The sequence below is a fragment of the Mytilus galloprovincialis genome, chromosome 3 (assembly GCF_965363235.1).
Source record: "Mytilus galloprovincialis chromosome 3, xbMytGall1.hap1.1, whole genome shotgun sequence".
Classification (NCBI taxonomy): domain Eukaryota; kingdom Metazoa; phylum Mollusca; class Bivalvia; order Mytilida; family Mytilidae; genus Mytilus; species Mytilus galloprovincialis.
The window spans coordinates 104,196,489-104,221,418 of NC_134840.1; the positions used below are offsets into that span (position 1 = coordinate 104,196,489).

The following is a 24,930-nucleotide window of genomic DNA, read 5'->3' on the forward strand; positions in this document are numbered from 1 at the left end:
GTTTTTTTTTACCTTTTTAATAATGTATACTTGTATTGACGAAAACGCACCAGTAAATTGTCTGAAATCTGAAAAATGACCATGTGGTGATAAAATTACTCTCTGTGGGAAACCAAATCCCGGCTTTGAGAGTTACAACAGAAAGAAGATTTGTTATATAAAACTTATTAATTATTAAGACGATACAAAACACTAATCAATCAAACAAGTAAATTATTAATGTTTTGCTGTTTTGCGTAGTATAATTATTGATCCCTAGTTTCATCGGCATTCAGATTGATCCGAATGAGAATAACGGTATATATTGGAATATTGAGATATTATTGCATTGAGAAACATGGCATCACATGGCGAGGTGGTCATAGCAGTGGTGTTAATTCTATCACACCAGGGTAAGTCAAATAATTGTTATTGATTTAAATTTGATTTATTAAAAAAAAAATGACATGCATTGTAAAAGGGTTCATCCAAAAAAAAACATTGTCAGTGCTTCAGAATAGGTTTATTTCACTTCTTTCATTTTGATAGATTTTCAGGTGATAGTTATTTCTGTAAATTCGAGGTGTTATTCGACGCTATATCTTCCTATGGAAGACATGGATTTTACCGCTGCTTCTAGTATGAAACGATGTTTATCCTCTCATGACAGTTTCATTTTCAAGTTTAAAACGCAAGGCTTGCCGAGTTCACTGACTAGTATTTCAAATGTAATGTCGACTTTTGATTGAAAAGTGGCGGGATGAATAGATATTTTCAAAGCTTTATGAGTGTTTTAGTCCCTGCTTGTCTCTACTTCCGTGTGTTCCATTACGGAACTACCTATCGAATTAATTCGTGTCACATTAAAAACAGATACACCGACTTTTTGAAATACCATTGAAAGATTATTATCTGGTTAAAGAACTTCTCATACTAGTCGGACTACGGACAACTATGCGACCGTTCGGTGAATATACAGTTTCCAATGTTACTGTTAACTGCGTAATTGTAAAGCCAACCATCTCATAACGTACAATCATACAGGAAAAATACATATGTGAATAGAAATAACATGTCAAATACTTAACAATATTCAAGTATAAAAAAAGGGAAACATGTTTGAAAATGATATGTATAAGTGCATTTTTTTCACATTTATCCATCATTTATTCATCTGTTATTCATCTGTTTATTTAAATGCAGTTACAATCCATGATAAACACAATCATAACACAATAAACATCTAGTTTAATTAGATATGATTATACCAAAAATTAAAAAAATGAATGTATGTATAGCGGTTCTAGATCATGTCAAGTTTTTCAAATGCATCTTTTCAATATTCGATTCGTTCCATTTGTTAGTTAAGTCTAAAAAGAGAGTTTCCGGATACATGAGGGACATTCAACAACAAACTAAAACCGCGGGAAAGACATCAAATATTAGAGGAAAACAACGAAACAACAGAACACTCAAGTGCAACAAAAAACAAACAACAATGCAAGAAACGAACTATTAAATAGATAACAACTGCCATATTCTTGACTTGGTACTGGACATTTTACGAAAAAAGGGTGGATTGAATCTGTTTTTGGGGCTATCCAGGCCTCCGCGATTTATAGCAATGTTAAATATACCGCTAAAATGACAACATCACATGACGGGAATACAGTACAAATAAATGCTGTAAAAAAGAACACCAAAGAAAGAGAAATACGTGAATGATAATATAATAGTACATTTCGGCATAGAAAACTTAATACTGACAAATACGAATCCATAAAAAAAAATCGGCGATGATCTCTTGACCTTTGATTTTGTTAGGTTTTATATACTATTCACTTGACTTAAATTGAAGTTCGACATTTTTGTTAATTTATTTTTAAGTTTAAAGATTTTGCACCTTTAATCAAAATTCGATGGAATATAAGTAGACGAAAATTCGTTGGCTACATGTTATTCATAAAAGTAGCCATTGATTTTTCGATTTTATGATATTCGTTAGCAAGCAAGCAAACAAATAAATTCATTAATGAATTGATAAATTGAAGTAAGCTATTTGGTCAATCATTGAATAATTAAAATTTACTAAATAGAATTTTATATTAATGATCGATACCAAGAACCTACGGGAAGTACGTAGCTATCGAATTTAACAGATATGGAAAGATAATTTGTTTATTTATTATTTTCCTTTCTTGTTTCACTGTTTCAATAGTTGATTGTACTTTTTTTTATTCTGAGTAAGTCTATTGTGCTTGTTTGGTAATGGATTTTGGTTGTTGCTTTTTTTTCGTGATTTTTGTTTTGTTTTTGGTATTTTTGATGGTTTGTTTTTATATGTCGCTGTTTTCCGCATGTATACAAAAGGTTAAAAAGCATTAATGGAAAACGCATTTTTAATAGCAACATTGTGTTTTATATGGTCATAAAACCTTTTATGACTGCATTCCCTAAGTGCATTAACACTTCTACTGATTAACTTCTATGGCCAGAGATAGTAGAATTAACCATTACCACTTGAGACATACACTGTCTCCCTAATTACTTTCATATGTTCTATGCAGGTTGTCCAAATTGCTTTGACGTACTTCATAAGCCTTTGCGTAATAACGGAAGCTTTTTGGTTCTAGTACGTGATAGCTATCGATTTGCTATAAGATATTTGACATTTTTGTCGTGTTTGAAGAAGGTAGATATTGATTTATAATCATTCTTACACAATATATTATTTTTCTTTGATCCAAAACAATAATACTTTCTATCTTGTTTCCAATTTGATCCTTTACTGACGCGCGCAATATTTAGTCAGTATGTGATTCAACTGAATTATTCCTTTAGGATTTTTAGATCCATGCTTAAATTACAGTCTCCTAGGGGTATAGAACATATCAGTATAATGATTTTATATTAAGGGTTATTTAACAAAACCAAATGCCACTAGAGAAATAGAGTTGCTTGTTTCTTTCTGACTAGACACATAAGCCATTGACAAGGGAGCAATTTGCAATAATACACTTTTGTAGATTGCTTAATATCCAATTAAACATGTTTTTTTTTACTTCACAAGAATATGTGTTATAATTTCAATGTCAGGACGTACGAAACAAAATTACAGTCTATATTGGTCTGTTTTGTGATTCCATTTACAAAACAGACTTGATGAGTTCAGGTTTACGTGCAAATGTAAAAGCAGTCGAAACCTTGTTTGTTGTGTGACCTTCTCTTTATTGTAATGTAGTTTTGTTATTTCACTGGGCTATGTTTTTGCCTCTCTAGTTTTGGTCAAACATTAAAATGAAAATGAAATAAAGGACACAGACAATCTTCTATAGTATTTATAGGCTATTTGGGTTTTTTTTTTGGAGCGCTCGTCTATTTCAAAAGATGATGTTAATAGAAGGTCTTTGGTAGTTTCTTATAAATTTATTATATTTTGGTGTTACGTAGACCTAGACAATATCGCATATACACTCTTCGATTATTGAAGATAAGTTGCTGACATTAAGATATCGTTTGGTTGTTTCTATGTCTGTTTGATTTGTTGTATCTTTGATGTAAACCACTATCTGCCTTAAATCATATTAAAGTCTGATGAATTCTAGATTTCTAAATGTCCTTTGGTTATTCCTTTGTTTGAGTTGCTGCATCTTGGACGTATACCATCGCGGCTGATATTTTACGATATCAATGTGTAGAAAACCCGATAATCTATACATCCTCGGGTTATTTGTTTGTTGGATTTGCTCCATCTTGAACGTATACAAATATCTGAAAACAAAATCCCTAGACCTTAGCCACCTTGGTTATCTCCTAGCACGAAGCGACCGTCTATGTGGAGGTATAGGAGGAAGAACTAAATTATCTAACGTATCATCACTATCATGATCCTCTGATTCATTAATACGAAAGCACTTCCAATTTCATAATCATCACTGATTTCATGAATATTAGGATGTGCGTCCCTAACTTCTTCTGTTGTATCCTGTTGTTCTGTTTTTGCTTCCTGTAACACAACAGTATCCCTAGTGCTTGATGGAGCTCTGTCTGCTGTCATAGCAGGTACAAAATGATATTCATCCTCTGATGCAGATTCAGTAGCTAAGTCCGAATTATCTGTAACTATGACTGATTTGGGTTTCTGTGGTGATTTCATAGGTTTTGGTTTCAGTGGAGTTGTAACGGTTTGTTCTAAAATATGGCTAATGTTTTAGTTGTAAATTTCGGTGGAGAGTTCTTAATCTGCCTCCTCCATTTTCCTTTTTTACATTGAAACCTGGTATTTCTAAATGGGGTTGTGATATAACTATATATGGTTCGTCCTCCCACTTATCAGCAATTTTATGTTTCCCGTCGAACACAACTTTTCTAACTAAAACTGTATCTCCTTTTGTAATCGCTGCACTTCTTGCTCTTAGATCATAACCTTCCTTGCGTTTTACATGAGCATTTGTTGAGTTTGCAGCTGCAAATTCATAAGCCTCTACTAACCTTTCCCTTAATTCCTGAACATATTTTGTTTGCGGTTTTCGTTGTTTTTCTGTAACTAACCGAAAACTAAATCTATAGGTAATTGCGATTTTCTACCAAACATTAAAAAGTATGGTTATTGATTAGTTTATTCGTGTATTGTGCATTTATATGCATATCAAGTGATTCTACATGTAATTTCCAATGGAGTTTATGATTTGGTTCCACAGCTCCTAACATAAAGAGTACAGCACGGTTAAATATTTCCTTCTTGATTTTGATATAATACAGCACCTTAGCCTGATCCACTAGCATCTGTGTGTAACTCAAAGGCTTTTGTATAATCGGAATGTCATAAATAAAGGCAACAGTAGTATACCGCTGTTCAAAACTCATAAATCCATGGACAAAAAACAAAATCGGGGTAACAAACCAAAACCGAGCGAAACGCATTAAATATAAGAGGAGAACAACGACACAACATCGAAACGCAACACACACAGAAACAGACCAATCATCAGACAAAACACCACGAGAATAACAAATGTAACATGAAAACCAAATACATGAATTTGGGATAGACAAGTACCGTGCCACGTCTTATCTCAATATCTCAAAAATAAGAGAAAACACAAACGACTCAACGTTAAAATGCAACACAAAGAGAAACGAACAATATATAACAATGTTATAATGTAATAAAACTGGTGCTATTGATAAAAGTTCCTTTAGTTTTCCAAATGCAATTTCCTGTTTTTCTCTCTAATTTCAAGATTTTTTGGTATGATTATTCTTTTTATTCTTTTTAGCTGGTGTGGGCATTAATTCGGTAAATTGTTTAGAAATCTGACTAAAGTTTCGTTAAAATATACGGTAGTATCCTGCAAAACCAATATATTGTCTAATTTCCTCTCTTGTTTTCGGTGTTGGCCAATTCTTATTGTTCTCTATTTTATCTGGGTCAGTTTAAACTCGTTCCTCTGAGACTATATGGCCTACATACTTTACCTTTGGTTTGAAGAAGGCACATTTAGCTATTGCAAATTTCAAACAAGCATTCCTAATAATGTCAAAAACAAGTTTCCATCTCTCCATATGTTCTTCAAATGTTCTAGAATATATGAGTATGGCATCTATTAATATAAAACATATTTTCAAATGTAAGTCTCCGAAGCAATCTTGCATTAAACGCTGATAAGTCGCAGGTGAGTTCGATAATCCAACGGTTACCTACAAAGGGACCGACAGTAAAAGCTGAACACTCTTCATGCAGTTTGTATAACTATTCTTGGTGATAGCCTGAATTCATATCTACGGTTGATAAGTACTTATTTTCTGCTAGACAATCGAGGTATATCTGAGGCATCAAGATGAGACTTCTTGTTAAGCTGTCTAAAATCAACACACATTCTCAGACTCTAAGACAACATTTAATGAGAAAGGACTATGTGATTTCTTTATAATTCCTGTTTCAATTTATTGGTGTTAGTTGGATCGAACTTTGTATTCGCCTGTATTTTTGTTTAATCGGTTTATCATCCTTAAGTTCTATTTTAAGTTGTACAAGTGTAGAATGTTCCATATCTGAAACGCATTAAATATAGAAGGAGAACAACGACACAACATTAAAATGTAACACACACACAAAAAAACGGACTAAGCATTACACAAAATCCTATGAGAATAACAAATATAACATCAAAACCAAATACATGAATTTGGGATAGATAAGTACCGTGACACGTCTTATAGTAATGTGAATTCACACTCAAAAATAAGAGAAAACAAACGACACAACGGAAACACAACGTTAAAATGTAACACACACAGAAACGAACTATAATATAAAAATGGCCATATTCCTGACTTGGTACAGGACATTTTTAAAGGAAAAATGGTGGGTTGAACATGGTTTTGTGGCATGCCAAACCTCCCTCCTTTATGGCCATGTGAAATAGAACATTAAAATGACAACACAACATTACAGGACTACAATATAAATAAATAGGAGAACACAATTGACAAAGAAACACACGAATAATAGCTAACAAAAGGCAACAAGTTGAAATTTTTAATACGCCAGAAGTGCATTTTGCCCACACTAGACTTACTAGTGACGCCCAGATACAAAGTTTGAAAGCCGAAACAAGTACAAAGTTGAACAGCATCGAGGACCAAAAGTTCAAAAAAGTTGTGCCAAAAACGGCCAGGGTTTTCTGTTAGGTACCAGAACATCCCTAAAGTCTGATGAAATAATTGACCTCGAGATGTCCTATGGTATCGTTTGGTTCATATTAAAGTCTGATGAAATAATTGACCTCGAGATGTCCTATGGTTTGGTTCCGTATCTCACATTTTCTTTTATTCGTATCGGGATCATTGTGTTCTTCTTTACGTAGTAGAAAATCTCTGATGACAGAATTTATTTTGATTTATTTAGTTTTCATTCTTGTTTATATTTTAAAATTGAAATCCCTAACTTACGTGTTATTTCTAGTAAATAAGTCAAAGACAGGGAAAACAATTGTGGAAATTGTAATAGAGCTTCAGTGTTTTTCTTCACCTCAACACTAGCTTGAAGGTCTTGAACAACTTAAACTATAATATCTAACCACAGCAAGATTACGTCGGTATGACCTACTCAATCAGTCTTTATAATATTGTACAACGGCTTCAAACCTCATGACAAAGAGCAAAGAAATAATACATGATATTCAGTCATTCCCGTCATTGTATTTATCCTAAAAAAAATACATTGCATAAATGTATAAATTGTATTTAAAAGCTTAACTATTATATACAACACATGATGTTTCTACGTTTGCAACGTTTGCCAAGGCGACAGTGAAATAAATATTACATTTATGAATAAAAAAGGAAGTAAGGTAAACGTCAATAACGTAGAAACCCAACGACACTAAAAGGTCAATATACGGTACTCAACAATAGACCATCTTCCTATCATATGCCAAGCTCTTAATTGTACAGTCTATAAAAGAATTGATTACATTCAACAGAGGATATTAATGATATGCCATTAACAAACCCGCACGTAACTCTATGATAAAGCTTAAGGTTAACTAGACAATAAAACCAGAGAATTGATATAAAAAATATGTAGTAATTCTTGGATTTATAACAAACATTCGGTATTAGGTAAATAGCATGCTAAAGAGGAGCGTAGTTTGACTGTTAAGGGTTATTAATACTCAAATACTAAAGAAAATAGTTGATTAAACCTAGTTCTATTGCTAGTTAAACCACCCACTTGTATGGCAGTTGTTTATAGTTTATAGTTCTGTTAAATTAACAAATTTGTAAGCAACCCACACAGACATACTCGGTTAATGTGACAATAATTAGGATCCAGCATTCAAAACTGTGTGAACATACCGGTACATCATAGACATACAATACATGATACTGTTACAATATAAGTTTTGCTCTTAATGAATGCCGTACGGTAATGTATATAGTTGCTTACCTCCACTTCCTTTTGTTGGTGGTGGATAATTGAAGATTATGACTTCAGATGGGATGATGAATTGGTTATTTGTTATTGTCTTACTTTCTCAGCTCACTAGTGACATCACAACATACTTACTAATATCAATCCGAAACAATTTAGAGTTCCGGGGTCGGTTTGGCCTTTGAATCACATGACGGGTGGTGGACATGTTGCAGAAGATTCCTACCAGAGGATGACTTAGGGGAGACTGCCCCCCTTTCTGGGAAAAAATTGGTTGACCATATAGCGAACCTCTGAAGCGTTATCGGAGCGGGTTCCCTCTTAGGCAGTCACTGGTGTGCCCCCACTTATCAAAATTTCTTGATCCGCCACTGCTTACCATGTCGACGCACCTGACTAAAGAACTTTGTTTGGACTATAATCAAAACCTCAATTAAGATTGTTATCCGTCCTACGCGTATCTGAATTTACCCTTGAATTATGAAATATTGATATAAAATCGGTTTACTTTCTTTTTAATTGACTGTCAGATATTGAAATTCATCATTGAAGTCAATGTAAAATATATATTATGATTGATTGATGCTTCAAAGCTCTAGACTGCGTCACTATGGTGCCAATACATGGAAACTTCTTAATTCTTTTTTGCTTTTATATTTAATGTGCCTTCAAATGCAACACGTCAGCCCGATCAATGTCAGGGGAGCGATTAAACTAAGGCTCTTGAGAGCTCCTGGTATATCGCATTCGTCATGTAGTCGCAGGGCTGACGTCTAATTGAATAATATTCAATGTTTTTAAAACGTGACGGGATTTAAACGTCTATTTCAGTGTGGTTCCTGGCTACTTACATCGCTAAATTACGCAAGGTTTCTATTCGTATCGAATTTTTATTCTACGAAATTTTCCAATATCTAATGTTTATTAATTCCTTTTCAAGCAATAAATAAACAGACCATGCCAATCAACAAAGTAATTTCTGAAACTTATGACATTTTAAATTTGATATTACAATGTTCTTTAATAGCTTGACAAACATATTATTGACAAACGACAAAACTCTGATTTCACTCTTAAACATTTTACTTTTCCGAGTTTATAATGTTAAACTGATTCCATATCTGATTATAATCTTTAAAGGATATTTAACATTTTAAAAGTTTTTTTGAAATATTATAGTATGCTATAACACAAATAACCTCGACAATAAACAGAATGATTAAAGTCTGCTTCAGAATATCCAATCAAATTTCAATCAACGTCCATCACAAACTTTCCAATTATAAATGATACTGTAATTTTAGCATAATAGTGAAATTGTAACATTATACAAATAATACTCCGTTCCATTATCCCACGTTAACTGATAATTCTGAAAATACGGTTACAGTTTAGTTTTATGTTGGAATTAATTCTGCAAATTTTATTGTCTGTGTTTTGGTGGGGAAAGATTAATTGTTATTTTATTCACCATTAGGAGAAGTGGAATTTCTGGAATTCTAATTTCTGCAGGCGCGGATCCAGAGGGGGGGTTCCGGGGGTTGGAACCCCTCCTTTTTTTGGGACGATCAATGCATTTGAATGAAGAATGTAATTGGAACCCCCCCCCCCCCCTTTTGTCCTGGGTTAGGAACCCCCCCCCCTTTTTAAAATGGCTGGATCCGCCCCTGTTCTGTAACATCCTCATAGCATACAACAAAAAACCAAACAAATCCACAAACAGACAAACAAAATTAGAAAGAATGAAAGCGAAAAGTAATAATGACAAAAACATGAAAAATATGTAGCAGGACAATCCGGACCGATAAAGCACTGAAGATTATAAGCAAACTAAAATGATTATAAAACAACATTCAGCACAACCGATGGATATCGAGATTCGATTATTCTAGACAAGCCGTCCAAATAACATTTATTCGATTGAGAATTAATGCGTAAAAATAATGTCAGAAAAAATGGCAAGACATAGGCATTATGGTTGATTCCTTTATTAATTCCCTATCAATATAAACTAGTGTTTTGAAAAGTTAATTATTTTGAAACTGAGAAGCGAACTCCCTTAATGTTCACTGGCAATAATTTCATGCTTATCCAGGATGATGAGAAACCATTAAAAATGAATACAATAGGTAGGTCAAGACGACTGGCATCGCGGCAGGAAGGTGGACCTGCAATTTGAACTGCCTATGTTTGATAGGATTCTTTCTCCCCATGAGGAATCGGACTTGCATGATCTCGTCATGAATATGTATGATGAAACATTTGCAACTGAACATCAAGGAACAATAGCCCAAAAATGTAAAAAGTCAATAGTTTACCTTTATGCAAAATGATTGAGGAGCTGGAAAAATGCAGATTTATGTTTTTATTTTCAAAGAAACTAGACCAGTTCGCACCTGGTGATGTAACAAATTATTAGATATATTTATATAATCAATTAATGATTTGAAATACAAAGAATTATTATATCTTGTAGTTTTGATGAAACCTACTGAAGTGGAAAAGGAAAACAAAGCTGTAAGTCATTCACGTGATATGTGTTTTAATATTTGTTCGAACTCCTTTCTATAGTGCAACCAAACTTGGTCGATCTGTTAAGAAATGTCATCTATAATTTGTTCGGTATTTTAAGCCTCTTAACGTAAATTAGTCTGGGATTGCTCTGACGTCTTTCGACCGTTTTATTAGTTACTGTGGCCGCGTGGGATTTCCATGCTTTTTAGTATATTGCACTCTAGCGTCATCTAGCCCAGCAAGTCCTAAAAGATGACGTATATTTACTGTTTTTTGTTTTTGCTTTTATTGAGGTGTTGGGTTTCTACCACAGTAATGTGAGCTATTCACAATTATAGATAAAATCGAATCTAGATTTGATAACATTTGTTTTACTTTTCTTTCTTTTTTTTTTAATTTAGCAATTTAGTAAATTTCAGTGTTCCTTGCTATATTTGGTTTTTAATACAACTAAATGCCCTTTACACAAAATGTGAGAAATCTTTAAGTGTGCATTAATTATCTCCGCTTGAACTAAAGGTGACAAACTTGGAAAAAGAACTGGAATCACAAAAGCCAAAAATAACAAAATCATCAGAAAACAGTGAGGACAATGACGATGAAGAATGGGGGAATGCTGCCAAAGGAATAGACGTAGGAAATGTTATCAGAGATGTATTGTTAACGCTCAGAGACCATCCAGAAATCGTCAGAAAGCTAATAGCTGGTATGTAAATATTCTAAGAACTGTCAGAAAGCTAACAGTTGGTATGTGAATAATGTACGAGTGCCAGAAGCTAATAGCTGGTAGGTGAATTGTGTACGAGTACCAGAAGCTAATAGGTCAGTTAGCTAATAGCTGGTAGGTGACATATCAGTTAGCTAATAGCTGGTAGGTGAAATATCGGTTAGCTAATAGCTGGTAGGTGAAATGTTGATGAGTGTCAGAAAGCTAACACTAGTAGCTGGTATGTGAAGAGTTGATGAATTATCAGACAATTTCATAGCTGGAATGTGAATTGTAAATGAATTGTCAGAAAGCTTATAGCTGGTATGTTGATTGGGTATTAGTCTCAGAAAGCGAATAGCTCTGATGTGAATTATCTATTTATTGCCAAAATATAGAAGCTTGTATGTGAGCTGTATGTGCACTGATGACAAAAAGCTAGTAGTTGGTTTGTGAATTGAAAATAAATGTAAAAGGCTAATAGTTGGTATATTAATTGATTGTGTATTGGCCGAAAGATATTGGCTCGCATGTGTAATGCCGTATTAGAATTTTCAGAAAGCTAACGGCTTGTGTAAAAACTGTACATGAATTGTCAGAAAGGTAATAGCTGGTATGTTAATTGAATATACCAGAATCTCTGAATAGCCGGTATTTGAATTATGTAAGAGTGTGAGAAGCTAATAGCTGGTTTGAATGAATGAATTGTCCGAAAGCGCATAGCTGTTTTGTGAATTGCCAAAAAGCTAATAGTTGTTATGTGAATTACTAGAAAGCACTAGCTGGTATTTGAATTGTACGTTGTATATAAACTCATCATAGATACCAGGACTAAATTTAGTATATACGCCAGACGCGCGTTTCGTCTACAACAGACTCATCAGTGACGCTCGAATCCCAAAAGACCAAATAAAGTACGAAGTTGAAGAGCATTGAGAACCAAAATTCCTAAAAGTTTTGCCAAATACAGCCAAGGTAATCTATGCCTGAGGTAGAAAAGCCTTAGTATTTCAAAAAATTCAAAAATTTGTAAACAGTAAATTTTATATGTGAATTGTCATATCATAATGCGAGTGTTATGTTTTTATCGTGGGTTGCAGTGATGACTATTTCATTAGAGTATACATGTTTATTAAAGTACAATCTACACACACTATGATTACATTTGCAATATATCAGTTTATATAAAACAAAGAGTAGTGTTTGCAATACATCAGTTTATATAAAACAAAGAGTAGTGTAATGACATGGGAAAGTTACGACCATAAAACCTCACAGAATACTGCAGCTGTGAACTAAGAGAAGAGGTGAGATGAGATAATAATCTATTGACAGAAACATCCGCTAATCTGATGATTATAAATTCCTAACTGTTAATTATAAGCCAATTAAACTATTAAAGTGATAATGTATCATGTAAACATAACAGTGAGCTATCATGTTTTGTTATCCTTAAACAATTTATTTTTTAGACGAGGAAAGAAGCCTAGCAAAACAGGTTTTGTCATCTGAACACGACACAGTACTATCTGATAAGGATGATATAGTACTCCCAAGAGACTTTCAGTTACCACCGCCACAACTCCAACAGGTAACATTTTTTTAAGTTGTATAGTAACATTGCTCAATGATGATTTAGAGGGGTGTCCTATGTTTTCAGGAAGAAGGAATCATGGTTAATTCGAGAACTAACCAAATTCAGATATCTTCGCTCTTAAAGTTGCACATTTGCGAAATGCGATTCGAAAGTTGCAAATTAAAATTGGCTTGACCCTTTTTGCACAGAGACTGAGTGTCGCAATGCGAGCAGGTTTGAGTCAATCATTGTCCAAGTGTATACAGAATATTTACAAGAGTATCAAATAGCCTGATTTTGATTTATGATAATTTAAGAAATATAACCAAGATAACTGAGTATGCATGATACGATCGCAAAATAAAACAAGGATCCCTCAAGAGCCTGTATCGCTCACCTGACTCTACTTGGGTTTTTGAAATCATATAAAAAAGATAAAATTTGGCTACAAAGTTACAACACTTTGTCAGCACCTCATAAGGAACATTCATGCTATGTAGGGTTTCATTCCATTGAGTGGTTCTCTAAAAGAAGACTTTTGTATGCATTTCCCATAGGGTCTTATGTTAAACTAACCCCCCGCTGGCGGCCATCTTGGATGATGGATCGGCTACAAAGTCACAACACTTGATCAGCATCTCATAAGAAACATTAATGCTATGTTTTATTTCATTCCATTCAGTGGTTCTCTAAAAGAAGAAATTTGAATGTATTTCACATAGGGTCCTATGTTAAACTAAGTCCCCCCCCACTGGCGGCCATCTTGGATGTTTGATGGATGACAAAGTAACAAAGTAACAACACTTGGTCAGCAACTCATTAGGAACATTCATGCTATGTTTTGTTTCATTCCATTCGATGGTTCACTAAAAGAAGTCATTTGTATTTATTTTCCATAGGGTCCTATGCTAAACTAAGTCCCCTGCTGGCGGCCATCTTGGATGATGGATCGGCTACAAAGTAACAACACTTGGTCAGCACCTCATAAGGAATATTCATGCCATGTTTGGTTTGATTTCATTCAGTGTTGAGCTAAAAATAACAAAGCATCTCGTATGACCTTGAACTATTCTTCGTTGTTGAACTAAAGTCCCTGAGAGCAAATTGAATCTTGTTTTCTACTTTTATGTATCGTTACAAAAGAAAAACAAGATTCACTGAAATTTTATAAACCCATGAAATATCAAAAGGAAATTCAATTGTTTGGAATATAACACAATTAAATGCCTGTAGTTATGTCCATAGACAGCTGAATGCCTTGTAAAGACCGTAATGCGAGACGCACAAGAACGTAAAATTCTTAACAATAGTGGAAAAAACGGTTAACATGACAATGTTATGTTATGTTGTAAAATGAAATGGTTTAATTAGGTCTACAATCGATTAGTATTAAACACAAGTTACACGGAGTCAGTTGTTCGCATTAGAAAAGACTGAAAATAGATGATTCAAAGGCGGCCAATCAAAAATCAAGTAGAAGGATAGACAACACCACGGGTCTTGTCTTCTATTTTGATTTTGAAGCAACAACTTTTTGTCGCAAATAAACAATGTTTGTAAAATATTATAGCAAAAATCAGAGAAACAAACAATTTTTATTTTATTTAATTTGAATCTACTCGTAGATAGTAATTTTTATCACTTGAAATACATGACCAAAATGCTACCTTATAAGAGTTATTGCCTTAAATGAAAATGTAAACTTAAGTTTCGATAACAAAAATGTTCAACAAAATATGATCTACAAATAAGTAAAGATCGACAAATTGTCAAATGATCCCTGAGAAGAGTTATTGCCCTTGAGAGAAAAAAAATTCTCACTCGTTTTTCAGTGAGAGATTCTGGCTCTTCGGAGCCTCTTTCTTTTATGATTGACTGACGTTATAAGCATTGCAGTTTAAGTTTCCAGGTGAAATGTATTACAAGACTTACAAGTTTTCTTTTTAACAATTAATCTTAACAAATATAGAATTCACTTTTATAAATAAACATGCAACCTCCTTGGTGTATATCCACGTAAATACCTCATATTTTATTCCCCAGATATATGAATTACCAAGAAAGTTATCATTAGGCATATGATTAAACGCATTATTGGATAGATCTTCTTGTTTGATCGAAAGGACGTTAGTACTGCAGTTCAGACCATTGCAGTGGCGGATCCAAGACTTTTCCTAAAGGGGGGCCGCTCCAGTCATGCTTCAATGATTCCCTATATAATCAACCAAATTTTTCCCACGAAAGGGGGGCCGGGTCCCCCAGGTCCCCCCCTTTGGATCCACCTATGCATTGACTTGTGTATTATTCGATTTACAAGTGTTTTTGAGAATCAAGTTAATCTGTAATGCAAATTTTTCGAAAATAGTCTGCTTTGTTGATTACTTTCAGTTACCCCACCCCCGCAACAGTCATCTTCATCAATTGACTGTCCAAGTTCATCATGTCTTTCCAAAGTCAAAAACTTTGACATCGTATATACGCATCCCTGACTCAAATATTTAGTTTTGAGCTTTCATGATGGAAGACGATTTTAAAAAGCGATTATTCGGACGCACAAAATTTACATAGTGTTGTTTTCATTTTTCTCTATTGTCATGTATTTCAGCAGCACATACACTTAAATTCGTATATAGATACCGGTATAAGAAGGTTTGGAATGAGTGACAACTCTCCATCCATGTCACATTTTGTAAAAGTAAACCATTATATATGCATGTTTACCTCCTTTGTTTTAAAAAAGTCAACAATACCGTACAGTAAAGTGTATAAATTTATGATGAGTGCTCTATTCCTGTTTCATTTGTAGGCTCCAAAGAGGGTTGTAAAAAAGATGGGATCATACAATGGTAGGTAAATCATTTACTTAACATCTCTTATGCACAGTATTTTACCGAAATTACAAACTTAGCCCTGTGAAAACACATGCCTTTTATAGCTGACTATGCTGTGTGGGCTTTCCTCAATATTGAAGACCATACGAGGACCTATAACTGTTTATTTTTCTGTCTCATTTGGTTCATTGTGAGGAGTTGTATCATTTAAGTAATTCGTTTTTCCATTTAATCATTCATTCTTTCAATCAAATGATTGCATGATAGTTCATAGTTTACTACTCGTCCAGTGGTGAACATCTCATGCATGTTTACCTTTTAAGTTAAAAGTTACCGACTTATGGGAGATCGTCAATAATTCATTGCTTCTATTGTTCATGTTGTTTATTACATTAAATTTCTGGTGATCAGCGTCGGATATCAAAAGATCTGTTAACATTTTGGGTTGAAAAAAATCTTTATCCAAACTATGTAACTGTCTGAAAAATGAGTTGATTAATTGATTGATTGTTGTTTGCTTAACGTCCAGTGGGAAATTGAGTTGATATACGAACCTATAAAACATACTAAAAATTTATCTTTTATTTCGTATTTGAATGTATCAAAATTAATCAAAGTCTTATACTCTTACACATATACGTGCGCTTGAGCTAGCATAATATAAAAAAGATGTGGTATGATTGCCAATGAGACAACTATCCACAAAAGACCAAAATGACACAGACAAGTTTGATTTCTACATTGTATTCAAAGCAGTTTTATAATAATAATTTTGTTACTTGGGCATTTTAAACTTATTGTATGTCCTGTTTAGCATCTACTGATAAAATCTGCAAACCAGAGTTGAAAACATTTACAAAAATATATATTAACAAGAATGTGTCCCAAGTACACGGATGCCCCATCAGCACTATCATTTTCTATGTTTAAAGGACTGTGAAATTGGAATAAATTCTCTAATTTGGCATTAAAATTAGAATGATCTTATCAAAGGGAACATGTATACTAAGTTTCAAGTTGATTGGACTTCTACTTTATCAAAAACTACCTTGACCAAAAACTTTAACCTGAAATTTGCACTATCATTTTCTATGTTCAGTGAACCTTAAAATTGGGGTCAAAACTCTAATTTGGCATTTAAATTAGAAAGATCATATCATAGGGCACATGTATACTAAGTTTTAAGTTGATTGGACTTCAACTTCATCAAAAACTACCTTGACCAAAAACTTTAACCTGAAGCCAAAAACTTTAACCTGAAATTTGCACTATCATTTTCTATGTTCAGTGGACCGTGAAATTGGGGTCAAAAGTTTAATTTGGCTTTAAAATTAGAAAGATCATATCATAAGGAACATGTATACTAAGTTTCAAGTTGATTGGACTTCAACTTCATCAAAAACTACCTTGACCAAAAACTTTAACCTGAAGCCAAAAACTTTAACCTGAAATTTGCACTATCATTTTCTATGTTCAGTGAACCGTAAAATTGGGGTCAAAACTCTAATTTGGCATTTAAATTAGAAAGATCATATCATAGGGCACATGTATACTAAGTTTCAAGTTGATTGGACTTCAACTTCATCAAAAACTACCTTGACCAAAAACTTTAACCTGAAGCCAAAAACTTTAACCTGAAATTTGCACTATCATTTTCTATGTTCAGTGGACCGTGAAATTGGGGTCAAAAGTTTAATTTGGCTTTAAAATTAGAAAGATCATATCATAAGGAACATGTGTACCAAGTTTGAAGTCGATTGGACTTCAACTTCATCAAAAACTACCTCGACCAAAAACTTTAACCTGAAGCGGGACAGACGGACGAACGGACGAACGAACAGACGGACGAACGGACGCACAGACCAGAAAACATAATGCCCCTCTACTATCGTAGGTGGGGCATAAAAATTATTAGATTACATACTAAGGAAAAAGACAACTTGGAACGTATGTTTTTGTTTTTTGTGCTCTGTAAATATATATATATGTTTTCCAATGACAGAAATGAACAAACGACAGAAGGAGAATCCAGAAGAGACTATAGATATGACATTTCCAGTAGAAGGTGGTTCGTTTGAAGCTGATCATAATATAAACCAGGATTCAGATGAAATGAAACTGATCAAAGATATCGATGATACGGAACAGCTTAAAGAGGGTGGTTCAAATCAAATCACATATTCTGATCTTAAACGAAGTCATGACTCATCGGTGAGTAATATCCCATGTATTTTTCACAGAGCTCTTCAATATTCGTATTTTTTTTAATAAACCTCTCCAATATCCATTCTATTTTTATTAGGTCTTCAATATTAATTCTCTTCCATAAAACTCTTCAATATTCCTTTTTTTTCGTAGATCTCTTCACTATTCCTTCTATAGGTTTCTTCTGTATTTCTTTTAATCAATAGAGTTCTTTTTAATTCCCAAGCTACAATGTACTGCAGTACATGCATACACTTCAAAAGCTTAGGCAAATAATTAAAAAAAAAACAGACTGCTGTACTTTAAACTCTTCTAACAATTCAGTTTTGGTATTTTAACAGAAAGAGGATGAAGACTCTAAATCGGATGAAAGCCATGCCTCTGAAGAATTGTCTAAAGCAGAATACTGGAAGACATACAAAAATAATGGAAATCAAAGACACAAACCAAGGCAGCACAAATCTCGGAATTGGAAGGAACACAAAGAAATGAATTCAGATGAAAGTTCAGACAAAATTTCAAAAGAAGCTGAGGTCTGGAAAAAACATAAAGCAAACAACGAGAAACAAGAGACCGACCAGAGCAAGGGTGAATTCTGGAAGAACTATGGTAAACATAAGGACAGTGGAAGCAATTCAGAATCATCAGAGGACAAAGATAATGTAGACAGCCCAGAACTTAGTGATACTGACAGCAATGATAGATCCTCTAAAGGCAAATCAGGTAGCAGATCATCTGACAGCATAGACAGTGATGAAAACGAGGTATACTGAAAATTTTATTATTTGAAAAAAAAAGAAAAACATTTGTTTCCCCAATAAAATGTTTTCATGTCGTTGTGCTTAGAAGATGTCTCTCAAACTTTGTTTCCAAAAATTTAGCAAAAAAAGTTTAAATGACATTTTTTATCCCTGACAGTGCTCACAAATATTGTCCTACAATAAACAATAAAGTATGAGATTTTGACACTATCTATTGCAAAAAGTGAAGGAGTGGGGAACAAGCAACACTGAATGTGAACAATGACTCAAAATACATCAAAGTTCATCAAAGTACACAAACCAATTATTAATGATCCAGTTTTACATAATTACAAAAAAAAAGAAGATGTGGTATAATTACCAATTACACAACTTTCCAACAGAGATAAAATAGTATAGAAGTTAGCAATTATCAGTCACCATACATCATATATTGATGAGTAAAACCCATACCACATAGAAAGGCTACCACACTACCAATGAAAAACAATTCTTACAAAAAGCCTCAAAAGCGAATTTATGTAAGTACTTAAAAATTAAATAAATAAAAAAAAGTAACAAAACAACTACTGAAATAAAGGCCTTGACATTGGACAAGTACACTGATATAAAACTGTAAAATTCCACTGAAATCTTCCAGTTAGTTAGTGCATACTGTAAAGTAGCATTATATGTTAATATTTTCATAAAATTAAGCCAACATAAGCATCCATTTATGATATTTCTTCCCTGACATAATTCTTCATTATTTGACAGAATGAGCTGTACAAGTTGACAAAGGAAGAGAAGCACAGATCTGTAATGTGAAAGTGAAAAAAGACAAACACCATGGATTCACATACCATTAGATTCACATATCATGTTTTACATATGCCAAAGACCTGTTATCATGGAATTCAGGATATCATTTAACATAGAAGATGACAGACCTCACTACGTCAAGAAAATACATAAATTCGGAACATTATCAATTGTCTATTTATATTATTATCTATTGTACCTTTTTTCAACATAAAAAACAAATCTGATTTTCCATACTTTGTGATGCAATCGTCTAGTGCTGATATAACCCTTGCACTTATCACTTTTCCCCATCGTTGTACCATAAGCGTTAATATTGTAAGTGATATAACTATAAATGTATCTTTGTCATGCAATAAACCAATTAATGGTGGTGAGCATCCATAAAGGGAAATAACTCTGTAATTATTAACAATTTAACAAAGAATTTTCCATGTCAAAGTATGTAATTCCTTGCACTAACCAGTTTTTCACCCAATATAGTGTTCAAATAGTATATGAAAAGGAAAGGATTGGATCTTTACCATGCAATATATCAATTAACGGGGATTGACATCCTAAAGGGGACATAACTGTGTAATTAACCATTAAACTAAGAAGCAAATGTAAGAATCAATTGTAGGAGTACCTACAAACTTATCTTATTATAACAGAAAAAAAATATGATCTCCTTGAATCTAGATCAAGCAAAAGTTAAAACCCAATTTAGTAGAATAGCATTTACTTTGTACGTATTTTTTTATCCAAGTAAAGGTAAAATCTTAACAGTCTAAAAGAGTGCATTTCTTGCCAAAAAAATGCCAGTTTCAATTATGAACCTGAATATTCACAACTTAAAATACATTTTATTACTTGTAGCCAATGAACACCTTAATACTTATGTGCAAATTTTGAATATTCAAAGAGTTGATTCTTAATCTGCACATTTTTAGATAATTTGTATTTTAAAACATGCACATTTCTAGAATATTCATATCTAAAATTAGAAAAACTAGAGATTTTTTTTAGATTATTCATAATAAAAAGCATGAAGATTTTGAGAAGGAGGAAGAATTTCATTGTTTACATCATGTTTGCATTTTTCATATTTGTTTATTTTTATAATCTTTAACTGTTGTTATTTCTTGTTATATCTTTACCAGCTATAAAATAGCTACTTGTTAAAATACATTCTCCCAGAATGCATTGTTAATAGTACATTCTCCCAAGATGCAAAATGATATAACATCACTCTTTTTTGTGACAAAATATAGCATATTTCTCAAAATTCTTAAAATAAATGAATGTTTTTTATTGTTCTGAACAAATCAAATCTCTTTAACTGGTACTCTTTTCAATTTGATCTGCTTTGCATACTCTGTTTAATGTTTCGGCAGTTAAAACTAGGTTTTAATCATTTTTATTGTATGGTTGTTTTTAAGGACTTATGTCTGATCTGTTTCTCTATTATATAAATTCTTTTAAAATGTTTTAAAAGTTAGTTACTTTTTAAGCCTCAATTTCTTATCATCTTGCTTTCAAATAACAAACACTCACACTATAGATAACTATATAAATAAGAAGTGTTAGATTGCAAATGAGACAACTTTTCACAAGAGACCAAATGACACAGAAATTAACAACTATAGGTCACTGTACCACCTTCAACCAGAGGCTGTTTTGATCTTAGTTTAAGTTGTGGTCAAGTTGTTTATTGTTCATTGTTTACTTATAGTCCAGTGGCAAAAAGCCTCCATCTTTATATGGGTGTAGCTTGTTATGGGTACATTCTGTACATCCAAATAAATACTACATCAACATGGGGTTTTACTGCCAGACTGGAGAGATCCTTGAAGCCATATTTCATTACTATGTCAACATTTAGCATCATTGCCAATCAATTTGGAGATGGGTATATTTCAGGCAGATATAATCCTTTCAACTCTGAAATGTCTTATCTGATTTGCTGAGTATTTGAATGTTGAAATTTCAAAGATAAAAGTTTTAGTACAAGCAACACAAAAACTGACATGTAAATGATGTAAAGGACAGATGAACATGTCTCCCTTACAATCATCTAACTAGAGGCTCTAAAGAGCCTGTGTCGCTCACCTTGGTCTATGTGAATATTAAACAAAGGACGCAGATGGATTCATGAGAAAATTGTGTTTTGGTGATGGTGGTGTGTTTGTACATCTTACTTTACTAAACATTCTTGCTGCTAACAATTATTTCTATCTATAATGAACTTTGCCCAGTAGTTTCAGTGGAAAATGATAGTAAAAATTTACAAATTCTATGAAAATTGTTAAAAATTTACTAAAAAGGACAATAACTCCTTAGGGGTCAATTGACCATTTTGGTCATGTTGACTTATTTTTAGGTCTTACTTTGCTGTACATTATTTCAGTTTACAGTTTATCTCTATCTATAATAATATTCAAGATAATAACCAAAAACAGCAAAATTTTCCTAAAATTACCAATTCAGGGGCAGCAACCCAACAACGGGTTGTCTGATTCATCTGAAAATTTCAGGGCATATAGATCTTGACGTGATAAACAATTTTATCCCCATGTCAGATTTGCTCTAAATGCTTTGGTTTTTGAGTTATATGCCAAAAACTGCATTTTACCCCTATGTTCTATTTTTAGCCATGGCGGCCATCTTGGTTGGTTGGCAGGGTCACCGGACACATGTTTTAAACTAAATACCCCAATAATGATTGGGGCCAAGTTTGGTTTAATTTGGCCCAGCAGTTTCAGAGAAGATTTTTGTAATAGTTAATAGACGACGACGATGGACGATGGACGCAAAGTGATGAGAAAAGCTCACTTGCCCCTACGGGCCAGGTGAGCTAATAATATGACTTACTGATTCAAGTTACTGAGGAACAGACCTTATCATGAAATCTTTACATTGACCAATGCACTTATTAAATGAGGTAAAGGTCAGATGAACTCAGCCAGACAGGTATACACTAAGCAATCATTCTATGAAAAAAATATAGCTGATGTAGTGGAAAAGGACAACACAACATACACTTAACATTGACCACTGACACATGAAAATTGGGTCAAGGTCAGATAAAAACCTCAAGACAGAAAGTACACCTTATAATCATTCAGTGCATCAAATATTTGTTGTCCATTGCTTATAAAAATACAAATACAAGTTTACACTGCTGCCCTCTAATTAGTAGCCCTATGTCTAGCATTCTGCAACTTTCCTTGCAGGTTTAATAATAAAACTACAATAATAAATCAATTTGACTCTTTTTTCAAGTCTGTCAATTTCCTCAACATGCATGACATTCAAGCTAGATTGTATAAATCTCAATGTCTATACATGATTTTTTTTTAAAATATCAATCTTAATAATAAAAAAATTAAACTTATACAATAATCATTTATTTGATAACAAAAATAACATATCAGTAATACAAAAAAAAAAACCATCAATAAATCATTGTAAATCCTAATTATTGAGGAGATGTCAACTTCTCATATAGAGTAAGTAAATGACTGACTTGGAATATCCCACTTTTGCTTTATACAATTTCATTTTTTAAAAGGATTTCAATTTGAGATAATCAAGGAACAAATTTTGACATTTTCATTGGATCGTAACAACTGGAATCATCAATAGCCAATACAGATTTGATCTGCAATAGATGAAACTTTAAGTCTATCTTAACATGCTGCTTTATCTTATTAACAAATTCTGCAGGATTATAAAGAGTCATCTCCCATGATTGTTATAAAATCTCTCAAATTTAACAGGTTTAAACTATAGTATAAACAGAAGACAACAAACTGGAATTCAATTTAAGAAATGACTGAATGTGTATATCAAGCAGTAATGCATAAAAATTAGAAGGAAAAAATACTATAATAATATTAATACATTCATTATAAAATTGTAAAATGTGAAAAACATAATATTTTACTCACTTCAAAAGTTACTTCCCTTTGTATGGGTTTGAATGAGATATCCCTAAATCTTACAGGTTCACTCTATACATTTTTTAGTAAAATTATGTATACAAGTTTTATGCAAAAAGTGAAATTCTAGTGAACAGTAATCAAACCTAAAACTTAAATCCAAATTTAGGCTTGTTATGAAATAAAATACAATTATGACTCCAATAATATTTATTGCACTTTCCCCATACATATATGAAATACTTTTCTTCATCTTGGCAGCAATGAAAACGTACTCCATTAATAAAACCGTAATCATTCTTAAACTGACATTCATCACAGTCTTAAATGGTTTCACTTATGTATGTTCCTTGTTTTAAAAATGGTTGAAGTCTGATACACCAACTGTTACTGGACTCAATTAAAAATCAAAGTTGTTCTTATTTAAGTACATTTGCCAGTTTCGCTGTCCTGAAGTCATATCTAAGTTGTATAAAACCCATCAGCACTGACTTATCTAAACCAACCTATAATAAAATAATAATAATGAGTAAATACTAATATATATGTACTATAAAAATTATAACTTCAGTTAGGTAATTTAAACATGAGGAGTGATACATGTGGAACAGAAACTTCTCAGCCTTCCAAGCACCTAAATTCACTTCAGGTTGTGTTTCTCGACTTTTAAATATCTATGCAGCGTTGAGCCTCTTCATGGGTTTATTTTTAATTACCAGACAGGACATCAGCATTGTGTGGACATAATCATATTTTATAATAAACAGCTGCGCCATGAGCGCATGATACGCCCGACGTCTTGTGTGGAAGTTTTATGCAATAATCATTAATAGTTTCTGAGAAAGTTTTAAGCAATAACCATATATTGTTTTTGAGACACGGTGGGACATGTGAAACCCCCAACCCTGTTTTTTTTTTACAGAAAACTAAATATCACTAAAATAAAATTTTGAATCAAAACCAAAAAGTATACAGATCTTTAGATTAATATAACAAAGAAGTGTGTAAAGTTTTAAGCAATAATCATAAATTATTTTTGAGATACGGCGCGACATGTAAAAAAAACCTCTCCTGTTTAACAAAATACTCAATAACTCCAAAAAAAAATTTTGAATCATCACCAAAAAGTATACAGATCTTTAGATTAATATAACAAAGAAGCGTGTAAAGTTTTAAGCAATAATCATAAATTGTTTTTGAGATACGGCACAACATGTAAAAATAAACAGCTGCGCCATGAGCGCATGATACGCCCGACGTCTTGTGTGGAAGTTTTATGCAATAATCATAAATAGTTTCTGAGGAAGTTTTAAGCAATAAGCATTTATTGTTTTTGAGACACGGCGGGACATGTGAAACCCCCCACCCTGGTTTTTTTTTTTTACAAATATCACTAAAATAAAATTTTGAATCAAACCAAAAAGTATACAGATCTTTAAATTAGTATAACAAAGAAGTGTGTACAGTTTCAAGCAATAATCATAAATTGTTTTTGAGATACGGCGCGACATGTAAAAAAAAAACTCCCCTTTTTTACAAAATACTCAATAACTCAAAAATAAAATTTTGAGTCATCACCAAAAAGAATACAGATCTTTAGATTAAGATAACAAAGAAGTGTGTAAAGTTTTAAGCAATAATCATAAATCGTTTTTGAGATACGGCACGACATGTAAAAAAACCCTCCCCCTTTTT

General features: G+C 32.8%; 2 protein-coding genes across 2 annotated transcripts in view; one reads left to right on the forward strand and one right to left on the reverse strand.

Moving 5' to 3' along the window:
• Positions 1 to 266: 266 nt before the first annotated feature.
• LOC143069625 (uncharacterized) lies at positions 267 to 19,455 on the forward strand. The gene is made up of 8 exons (XM_076244352.1): positions 267 to 392; positions 10,395 to 10,435; positions 10,952 to 11,138; positions 12,611 to 12,729; positions 15,521 to 15,560; positions 17,548 to 17,756; positions 18,092 to 18,514; positions 19,268 to 19,455. The coding sequence occupies exons 1-8, from the start codon at positions 338 to 340 to the stop codon at positions 19,316 to 19,318; spliced, it is 1,125 nt and encodes a 374-aa protein (XP_076100467.1). The 5' UTR covers positions 267 to 337; the 3' UTR covers positions 19,319 to 19,455.
• Positions 19,456 to 23,427: 3,972 nt separating this feature from the next.
• The window catches only part of LOC143069624 (exocyst complex component 5-like), a 47,765-nt gene continuing 46,262 nt past the window's right edge, over positions 23,428 to 24,930 (reverse strand). The window contains exon 18 of the mRNA XM_076244351.1: positions 23,428 to 23,741. Within this exon, the coding sequence (XP_076100466.1) occupies positions 23,655 to 23,741 (87 nt within the window). The 3' untranslated portion in view covers positions 23,428 to 23,654. The remainder of the gene's footprint in view (positions 23,742 to 24,930) is intronic.